Below are 11134 nucleotides of genomic sequence, written 5' to 3' on the forward strand. Positions count from 1 at the left end.
ACAGCAGCAGCCTGGGAGCCCATGGCTGAAGAGAAATTCAAAGATGTTGTTGTAGAGCAGGAAATGGAGACGCCAGTGATGGAGAGCCCTTTCTCAGACCAGGTAGCGCTCTGCACTTCACATCTGCCCTGCAAGGGTGCGGTGGGCAGTGGGGGGGTTGCACTGAGACTGAAGAATAGCAATTGAAGTGTCTCTTCAGGTAACGTTTTCTTGTCATTCGCATGGTTAATATTTTTAATTAAAAGGCTAGCTAATTATCCTGATTTATAGTTCAGCTTTTTGGTTTGTTTAAAAGCTTTTCAGGCTTCTTAGGGGTGTCAACCAAAAGTGCTAATGAAGAGGTCTAAGCAGATCCACCACAAAGCTCTGGCCACCTGAAAACTACCATGGTCCCCAGTGTGTTAGATTTCATGTTCCTGGAGGACACTTCAGCAAATACTTTCAGGACAGGATTTTTGGTGAAAATTTGTACTTACGTCAGTTGGGGCTAAAGTGTGTGCTAATTTAACTTCAGTGAAGTTAAATTGGCACTAGGATAACTTTTGTCACATTAAAAAGTGGTGTGTTTTGGTTTTGGTGGTTTTGATTGTGTTTTTTTAGGAAACCAGGGTTGCTAGATCATTATATAAAGGACCAGAGAAGTTGAAGAATTTAAGTTGCCAGTATGATCCATAGTTCCCTTACAATTTATGAAGCAGTTGCAAAGCATCATGGTCATCCTGTCATGTCAATACTATGCTGCTATGAGGCTGTGGACACATTACTGTTTTTTACTGTATCCTTCGTTTCTGGCATTTGTGTTTTTCACATCATCCTAGTTCTGCCTCTGTGTGCCTGGCTTCCAGCTTTTTGGAAAAAATCCTGTTTACCTGGATACAGATGCTAGTGAAAGAAACTTTTTTTTCTGCTCACTACTTGCAGCAGTTGAGCATAAATTTTCCGTCCTTAATTAGCCTGTGTGTCACCAACTGATGAGAACCTTCTAGCATGCTCTTCATTTGCTCGTTGCCATGCAAGCAGCGTACCTCAGAAAGTGGTGCCTCTGTTGAATCTGCCCTTGTCCTGGCATGGTTTCCATGCATCTTCCAGCCAACTCTAATGAGTCAACTTCATTTTGTCTGACTGATTTTTTGGCGCTCTGGGTGATGTGGCCAAAGTTAAGGGTTTTTGGGGTTTTTTTTTAATACTTTGTACTCTTGGCTCTTGGGAGGTATTTATATGGTACTGTGCACTCTGCTGAGTTAACAGAGCTTGTTTTTCTTCTCTAAACTTCCGTTTTTTAAAGGTTGTTTTCGTACATGCTCTGTCTGGCACACAGTAGAGGCTTTGTCTTGATCTCTTTGATACTTCACTGAATTTTGTTGTGGCTCAGCTTTAGGCGAGCTTTAAGCAGGAACATAAATTACAACAGACAACGAAGGGAAATGTAGAAGGAACTAGAACTGTTTTGAAGAAAGCTCAAGGTGCAGCAGCAAACGAGGAGTTTGTGTAGTAAGCTTACGGCTTTTGAGAAGGAAGATCTGTGAGGGAATCCATAAACCAAAAGCATAAATTAAATTTCTGTGAAATTCTTGTTTATGTGAGTTTTCAATGGTGGGGACATTGCAGTGAATCTGACCCCCAGATCTGTTCTTTGCTTGTAGTGCTAACAAACCTTGTAATTGAAATAAAGTAAAAAAAAAATAGTAATTTACACAATAGTTTTACTTTTTTTTTCTTTAGATGAAAAAAATACCACCAAAAAAAGGCTTAAAATGCATTTTATTTGTGTTTGCTCATCCAAATATTAAGGAAATGCCAGCTTTAAGGTAGGCAATGCCACCCTGATTTTGTCAACTGGTTGTGCACCCTATGATACAATTTTTTCTGTTCTACAAAAAAACCTTCCAAAGTTAGAAGACTCAGTGCTCACAGGAAGGTTGAAAATACAGCCTTGTATAAAATAGTGTTATTTTCTACTCTGCCTCTGCAGATGAAGTCTTTAAACACAGATTTTCATGTATATAATGATCTGTAGAGTCAGATGTTTCTCTTGAAAGTTCCTTCTTGACAGAAATGTAGTGTGCAAGGAAAAAATGGACTTTTTTTCCCGGAAAATGTATTTTATTTAAAAAAAAAAAAATTACAGTATTAAAACTAAAATAAAAATCCATCCCCCTCTTTCAGCTGCATTTCTTGGCCAAACCATGTCTCCTTGAATGAGCTGTGGTCTCACTGTGAGTGGGTCACGTATGTCATGGAAATTGCACGACTGCAGTCACCATTAGAAATGCTGCAGACAGCTGAGCTAATAGGAGTGAATTCAGTCAGAATTGTGAGATACAAATCTTACATAGCACTGTGACATCCTGGACAGACAGTGCTCAAAATCCACTTACATTAGTTACAACCTACTGAAATATTTTGATGCAATAATAACGTATACTTTGCGTTTGGTGTTACTGAATTATTCTGAAATAATATAGATTTTAAAATTCAGTACAAGCTCACTGTCCTTGTTACATTATACCTATTTAATAAGGGAGAACTTTGAAAATATAGTAATAGCAAAGGATCTGACACTTTGAAAGTCACGTCCTCTTCCAAAAGGTTAGCCATATAGGCATTTGCACAGCAGATGCCCATGTACCCCTGCTCCTGGTGAAAGCCAACGGAAATGCACATAGACCCCTGCTCTTGGTAAAAGCCTGTTTCAGCTTTGTATTCACCCATCCTGCACAACAGGTGTGATAAAAGTGGACAGAACATGGTGACACCTTCTTTTGTTCTTTGAGTAGCCATACCAGATTTCTACTTTTTTCCTGATGTCTTCATATTTGCTTTATTTAACTGCCTGTATGAACGATCTTTACTGTACATGATAATAACTAGCTAGTTTAGTGTGAGAATGAAATGAGCTCCCTATAGTCTTACACACAAAGGCTGTTCATCTGGAGAATTCTTAGGGGCAAGTTGGCAGACTACTAGCTACTCTCTTTTTGCTGCCTAGTAGTCTTTCATTGACATTGACAATGCCTCTTTTGAGGCTAAATTTATAAAGATTTTACTTTCGACATATGAAAATCCTATTTTGCAGTGTTTTTCAACAAATTCATTGTCTGATGAACAAGTATGGAGAAGAGCCATTGATTCAGTAGTAACATTCCTTGCCTGTATAAATATTTGTGGAATATATGCTAAATTCTGAGTTTCTATAAGTTGTCCTGTGTGAATTCATCCAGTATTTTCTTTCCAATATATGCTTGATTTCCATTTAATTTCTATGCTCCCTTTCTCAACATGTAAGCACTTGAACTTTTTAAATCTTTCACGGGGAAATTGTAATAACGGTTAGCACAGGAAACATTATATGCTTTTTTCTTTTTTTTCTAATGTGAGCTTTCACCTTCCTTCTCTCAGTTGGATTTTACATGTTTTTATGGTATCCCATGCACCCATGCCTTTCAGAATGGAAGAGGTGATGTCAGTCTTAAAGGCACATAAAGGAGACTGTCACATCAGGATTGTGTCATGGGGCAGAAGAATACTGGTAGTACAGTATTATGTGCGAGGGATAGTGCATTCGCTAGATCCTTTAAAAATACTGCTAAAAATAAAAGTAATTTTGAAGATATTCATGTCATTTGATAAATTATAATGTATGAGTGAAAGAAACTCCCGTAAGCTGAACTGATTATTACAAATTGAGCCAAGTAATGAGTTCTGGGACATTGTTCTCTTCAGTGACTGCACAACTAATGCAGATAGACATTTGCAAATAACTCTTTTTAAGTTCATATGAACTAAAAATGCAGTTATAAAAGCCATTTAGCATCTTACAAAACACAGACATTTAAAATGCCAGTGAATTTATTTAAGCAGTAAAGAAGCAGCAGTGGCATTAAATTATATTTGATTTGTGTCTTTTTAAGTTTGTTGGTATGATTTCACAATAAGTAGTTTTTTAGGATAATCTTTGTGATTCTGCCAGAATCCAAATTGGTTGGAAAATTGAATAAAGGCCTATTCTATTTCTTTCTTTCTCTCTTTCTCTCTTTCTTTTTTTTTTTCTTTTTTGTAGAATTTAGGTGAAATTGAGCAGGTGAGATAGATAGATATAATACAGTTACAGACATTACTTCAGACAGCATTCTTCCTGAGCATAAAATCAGATAACATTACTTCATCTGACAGTGGGCTTGCACTAAAAACTTAGCAGACTTCAGTATGCGGTTACAGCAAGTGACAGCTCTTGAGTGTGGTGGCACCAAGAGAGTATTTTTCTTTTAGAAAATGACATTGTTTGAAATTAAAATGAACAATGTCATTTCACATAACAAATGCTTTCCTCTTTCTACAAGGTTAAAAGTTGAGTTGCTCCAGTGTTTCACCTCGGTCAGCAGTGCTGTCATCATTGCTGACCATTGGGCCTGGTTATAGGGTTGAGCACCCAGAGCTGTTGATTGGCACTTCAGGCAATTAGAAGGGCTCCCACCAAGCTTGATTAAGCAGCAGTGTAATTTGCCAAAATGTATAGGAGTACAAAGCCTCTTCCATAACTCTCACTTGGCCTCTGTGTGTGTTGTACCATGTGTGATAGTATTAAGGCACTGTCAAGTTCATATAGTTATGATGGGTCGAGTGAGACCTTGAACTTAAGTGTTTGCTATCTATAAATGCCATAGAAAATAGTATGCTGGTGTCCATCTCTACCCCTGCTGTTTTGACATCTAATGTTTTTGTTTAATTTGAGTGATGGATGTACTTTTAGTATATGTACTTTTAGTATATGTTTTTCCCTGCCCTTTTGAACCAATAATAATTGAAACAATGTACAGCACTGGGTTGAACTTCAAAAATCACTTTCAGTTTAGACTGCAATTGTATGTTAAGTTTTCAGCGTATTGGGTTAAAAACATGAGTACAAAAGCTGTCAGGAATATTCTAATTTAAAAATGTTGGTGATTTGGTTAAAAATAGTAGTTCTGAGTCATCCGGTGTGCATTATTTCCATCCTATATGGTGCTAAGATGGATGTTCAGTTATTGTCTGAAATTGTAAACTCTTTCTATATTTGTGCAGTTAAACCTGTTTTTGTACTCGAATGTTGTAAACATAGTGGTAACCAAGATAAGCATAACTTAAAAAAAATAAACTGAAGGATAACTCAAATAGGGTTTTGTTTACAAACATTGAAAGAAACATACAGTGAAGTCTGTGTGTGTGTATATATATGCATGTGTGTAGGTAACAGGAATGTCGCTTCATATGGGTCCAAGTATAGTTATTAGCTAAAAAGGAGGAACAGGTATGAAGAGTGTCTTACTAAAAAGGGATTGATAGAACAGCTTTTGTTGGAAGTCTTTTTAGATGTAGTCTCATGTTTACATTTAAAAGATCCAGTAGATTTCAAAACATCTTGTTAGTTCAGTATTCTGACTGATACTGGCCTGTCAGTATATCTGGCATACTGCTGCCAGTGATGTCCTATTTAATTTTCATGATGATTTTCATCTATTCTGGCATTCTCTGAACACACAAAACTTTTAGAAAAATGAATACAAGTAATTCTGTTTAAAGCGGGGGACGGGGGTAGCAAGTAGTGTTTACAGAAGACCAAATGTATCTGATTTGTCTAAGTTTTCATTAGTGCTGCTTTTCTTGCCAAAGGAGAGGTATATGTCTACACCAGAATGTCTTTTTACAGATACCATCTTTAGAAATATTACTAAATATGAATAATATTTATGCTTACAGTCCTAAAAAATTTAATATACTTTTAAATCTTTATTCATTGGGGTTTGAAATCTGGCACTAGTGTTGTTCCTCTGTGGTTCTGTTCTTTATTAGCAGCTTGAATAAATTCACAGCCCTTAAGCAATTTTATTTACAACCCTTACCACTTAGCTGGGTGCATGTAATGCTAGTTAAGGTGCTTTGCTTCTCAGTAGTTTTCCAGTTACTCGCTGACTGATCTGATCTTTTTTTATTTAATTATCCATAAAGTAGTTGTAAGGTCAGGACTATATTCATAAAGTCCAAAAAAAAAACCAACCCCAAACCCCTGACATTGTTCCTGTACTTCACAGTCCAGAGACTGTGAAGACAGAAACCTTTTTAAATGATGATGAGTCATAGGGATGGCTCCATTTCCAAAAGCATTCTTTTGTACTTCCCCAGTAGGACAAGATAAACTAGGTTATTTTTAAATGACCATTAAAATAGTTTGACTTACAGTCTTTAAAAAAACAGAAAAAAACTTTTGCAGCCTTCCTCATAGATATTTATATGTTTATGGTTATGTTCATTTATGTTTGTGCATTTTATCAGTAAGTCAGTACTATGTCAGTAAAGAATTTGCTTAGAATGATGCTATAAACCACTACCAATATATTTATTCAAACTTCCATAACTAAACAGAATATTAATTTAAACTTAAATTGAGTCAGGTTTATTTGTGGAGAAGATGTTATACTATTTAGCAGACATGATAACAGACGTGATATAAAGTTACTGTGGAAAAACTCTATTTCAAAGCGCTGTGTTGATCTTGGGGGAAGAAATAGGAGAACTGCACATAAACAGCATTAGTGTTGAGTCCTGGAGTTATAATAAGTGAATAAATAAAAATTCACGTTATCATAGTAATAGATAACTTGCTCTGTTTCCTCCAAATGGGTTATTGCAGAAAACTACTTTGTTCCTTTATTCAAGTAATGTTGTAAATTCCCTGATTTGTCGTTTTAGCATACTGCGTTGTTTTCCACCATTACCTGGCCCAGGGGCTGCATCTCCCTCTCTAACCTTTGTCTGCTATGTCAACTTAGATTTCCAAGTGTGCCATGATTGAGTTCGAAATTGATGTCATAGCCTCATAATGGCATTGTTACCTTAACAATGGTAGAAATTTAGAGAAGAAATGTAGAAAAATGTAAAAAAGAACACTTTACCTACCAACTTGAAAAAAAAATGCGTGTGCAATTGAAGAACAGTGGGCCATTTAAAATCTGAAAGTTAGTACCTAAATTTATGAATTGTAGCAGAGAAAATTGAGAAAGATGATCCAGTATGATAATGTTTAGCTTTTGCCAATACTCAGAAAGAGCAGTCCCTGGCTGCCTGGACACCTCAGTCATGTAATTTGGTAGCACAGGAAAAGATGACAGTATTTCCACTTATATGTTCATACTGGCTTTTTGAGCAGGAAGACTCATTATGCAGGAAAGTATCCTGAACATACAATTTCTGAAATAGCAGAACTGCCACACAAAGAGGTAAGAAAGAGGCTTCTTAGAAGGGAGCAGAAGGACGGGTTGGAAGTTTGTATTGCATTTTTTCCTTGCACCAAGGTGCTGTTCTGAGAAGAAGGGGATTCATTAGTTATTTCTAAACTTATCTGAGTTGACAGATCTTTCAGAAGCCTACAAAACTCCCAAGACCACTCCACATATCTACATTGCCCTTTTAGGCTTTTAAGCTAAGACTGCTGTCTGCAAATGTTATCTGCCCTTATGTCAGATAATGTAGGAGTCCTTTGAAAAACAGCGGATTACTTGTTTGCCTGACTTTGCTGACAAGGCAGGTGTTATGTATAGAGATGGCTGAGCCATATGGCGAATGAGGATGCCCTTGAATGTACTTAAAAGCACAAGCACAAGTCTTTCCAAGAGCAGTGATTTTATCACACCAGACTTGATCCTAAAGGCTATGCCAGCATTAACAGGTAGTGCAGTCAGAGCAAACCCGCAGATGAATTATGTTGAGGACCCAGCATGCATACTATATATGTTTCAGGGGATTTTTGTTCTGGACTAGCCCCAGCCTGGTCCCGTGGAGTGAATGCTCATTAGCAGTCCTGAGTGTAACTGCTAGCGTGGTTTGATCGGGAATGAATTTGGTTCGCACTCAGAGATTACCCTGCGATGCGCACTGAAGTGCAGCTGGTGGGGCAGATGGGAGTCTGGTGTCAGACTGACCCAAGCTAAAACATGAACACAGACATACACCTTGACTCTTATCAGTCAGGCAACATGTGAACTGGGAAATTTGGCCTCAACTCCACCTGCAGAAGTATTTCCACAAAACGGTGTAAAAGTAATTTGTGTGTCTGTACTCCAGAATTCCTCCTTCCTAGAGGAAGGAATTACATGGTGGGTGGCTGCAGTGACTATGCTGCTCTGAGTCTAGTGCTTGGAGTTTATTGCCCCAGAACCCTGTGCAGTTCTTTATTCAAAATCCTTTTACTTTTTTTTTTTTTTGTACAAGGAGCAACATTTTGAATACAGAAGAGCTCAGTAGTATGTCTGTTTAAAGAACATCTTGACTTCTTGTGGATGCCATTTTCATTCCTTTGAAAAGAGCAAAATATGTTTAAAAGCTACCTTCTGTACAAGTTGCGAGAACCATTAATGTTGACAATAAGGTATGCCAGGTTCTTAAAAGCGCAAAACAGTGATGTGGGTATTTTTTAAAATTGTCTAAAACTCATTAGTTTTCAGGTCTGAACAGAAGTACAATTGTGGGTGTAGAGTTTTATGTGTGAAAAGTACGGAGCACCTTTCATTATTCAGAATTGTTTTCATTTCCTGACTCTTGCTGCTTCTAAAAATACTTTCTATGCCACAGTATGAAAAATGATACTTTAAATTCTAGTAAGAGCATTTTGCCTTGTGGCCAGTCTTTTCAATTTATTTTCACTATTGATGTATCTGCCATTACGATATAGAAAAGGCATTCACTAACTTGCATTTAATTTTCTACCTGAATTTAGGCCACTGAGCATTAGGGACCTGGGGGCTTACAAGCCCCTTTCAGTGCAGTAGTCATTGTTTACTCTGAATCTTTTTGTGCATTAGAAGTATGTTCCTTCAGCTTAATTTACATTATATTTATAGTATATTATATGTAATTAACTCTATAATTTTATCATACATAGTTTCAATAGCACACGGCAATATTCTTAGCTTTGAAGCTTCAGCTGCCTGAAGGAGTCCTAGATCTCTTTTTTGGAGGCATGGTGCAGTAGGAGTAGTAGTAATAAGCCAAATAAGATTCCTTCATGGTCTTGTATTAAGTCTTTTCCTCACAGGTGTGGTGGTGGTAGCAGTAGTAAGAATAATATGATGCTCCTTGCTGGTTTACAGTGGTGCTAAGGCCCGGCAGAAAACAAATCCTGGGGATTACTTCTCATACCTTTGAGGTTGAAAAAATATGGTGTTCAAGGTACTCTTGCAACTTTCAGTTATATATCCAAATTTTATTTTTAGAAGACTAACTTTAGGCACACAGATGGAGAAATTTAACTAATTTCTCTATGCTGCCATTTCTCCATCTGTAAATTTGAGGTAACTAGTGTTCACTTTGAGAAGAACTTTTAAATAAGCTGATAAATTGGATTATCAGAGAGGATGAGTTATTCAGGATATACTTTACATGACAGTGCTTGGGGAAATACTGTAGAATATATTTGATGGTAATTAAAGTTATGACACTTGATCACATGAAATACTGTTTACATCAGTGTTCCAGTAGCTGTTACGTAAACGTGCACTTGAGGGCAGGATAAGTTGTATTTACCTTGTGGTTTATTATTGTAAGGATTTTTTAATTAAGCTTAATTTCTTACAGGAGGTGCTGAAACAGCTACAAGGAAGTATTGAAGATGAGGCAATGGCATCTTCTGGACAAATTGACTTACTGGAACGACTTAAAGGTAAATCTAGAATTATGTTTTAAGTAGATTCATTTGTTTCTCAGTTGTTTTTCCTTTGGGATGAAGTTTTCTAACTCAGCTGCATCTTCTTTCCAGTGCTGACTTTGATGGGTTAGGCATAGTCTCAGTGCCTGTTATTTTTGGTAGGCATTTTAAGACACATTCTCAAAAAAGACATACTTCTATGCTGCTTTTGTGATTTTGCTACTGTTACCATTGGGCTTCATATTAAGTGCTTTTGATACAACTTGCATTTCATCCAGTTCTTCAGAAAAAAATACACTTGTTTAAATTAATGATGGATTAGTTCCACCAATTTTCTAAACTTGTTTGCATGCCCTACCCCCTCCATATCATATTATTGGAATTGTATCTGCCATACTGCAAATTGATGCCCCCTTCCTTAGAACATCTGCTGGAATGTGTGCTGTCGCATTATATGGGATGTGCAAAGCAAGCCCAGACCACTGACTCCCTGTATACATCCATTATCCCTACCACCAAACCAGAAATATCATAGGGGATGTCTACATTTAAGGACCCTGTGGTGAACAGAGTTGTCACCGTTTACATGACAGTGAAGCATCTGCAGGATCTCTGAGGAAGAAGCTATTGTGGGCCACAAGAAAAATTCATATGCCATTTATGCAAAACTCTGCCCATTTCTTAAGTCCTTTGGGAAAGAGGCAGGCAGGCTCGTGTGAGGATACTCTTCTGATTGTCAGGATTGCATTTTGGCCATCTGCTTAGATGACTAGGATATGCCAAGTGTACCATTAAGATTGGTTTTGTTCACATTATGTTCTTCTGTGGATTCCAGTGCAAAATGTTTCCATCAAAAATCATGGATTTGTTCAGGAAATAAGATAGAAATGAGCTTCTACATTTGTGCTGCTGAACTTCAACTCTGAAAGCATTTGCTCTTTATTATCCAGAACTGAACTTGGAAAGTACCAACTTCCCTGGAGTGAAGTTAAGGCCAAAGGTGTCTGCGCGTTCATATGGGAGCCGGGAAGGGTCTGTGTCAAGCCGTTCAGGAGAGTGCAGTCCTGTTCCCATGGGATCTTTTCCAAGAAGAGGATTTATGAATGGAAGCAGAGAAAGCACTGGTTATTTAGAAGAGCTAGAAAAAGAGAGGTAAATTTCCCTGTTTATTCATCCAGTAGGGACTGACTTCTAATTTTAACATGAAAGTTTACTGACACACCTAGTATTTAGCTATCATGCATATGGCTTTGATTGCTGGTGTATTTGTCTTGACAGGTAAGGAAACCAGGAATCTACATGATACTTAGATGCACACACAAAAAAATGTAAAAGGCTTAAAACCCATGATACAATTTCTACTGCTTCTTCATATATGCCTTTCATTGTTACTGTTTGTTGGCTGAAGGTTATTCTGTTTTTATTAGGAGATCACAGAAACACTAGGTTGGAAAGGAC

General features: G+C 37.3%; 1 protein-coding gene across 1 annotated transcript; it reads left to right on the forward strand.

Moving 5' to 3' along the window:
• Positions 1–21: 21 nt before the first annotated feature.
• LOC104625171 (adenomatous polyposis coli protein-like) lies at positions 22–10832 on the forward strand. Its single transcript, XM_010292732.1, has 3 exons — positions 22–102; positions 9607–9691; positions 10627–10832. Exons 1-3 carry the CDS (start codon positions 22–24, stop codon positions 10830–10832), a joined length of 372 nt encoding a protein of 123 aa, XP_010291034.1.
• The last annotated feature ends 302 nt before the right edge of the window (positions 10833–11134 follow it).

This window comes from Phaethon lepturus, unplaced genomic scaffold (assembly GCF_000687285.1).
Source record: "Phaethon lepturus isolate BGI_N335 unplaced genomic scaffold, ASM68728v1 Scaffold27288, whole genome shotgun sequence".
Classification (NCBI taxonomy): Eukaryota; Metazoa; Chordata; class Aves; order Phaethontiformes; family Phaethontidae; genus Phaethon; species Phaethon lepturus.

What these genes read in the sequence shown, in the direction of transcription:
- LOC104625171 (XM_010292732.1), top strand. Translation starts at nt 22, where the DNA reads ATGGCTGAAGAGAAATTCAAAGATGTTGTTGTAGAGCAGGAAATGGAG. An exon ending in AGAGCCCTTTCTCAGACCAG is followed by an intron (nt 103 to 9,606) that starts GTAGCGCTCTGC and finishes AATTTCTTACAG; the next exon opens with GAGGTGCTGAAACAGCTACA. An exon ending in CTTACTGGAACGACTTAAAG is followed by an intron (nt 9,692 to 10,626) that starts GTAAATCTAGAA and finishes TTTATTATCCAG; the next exon opens with AACTGAACTTGGAAAGTACC.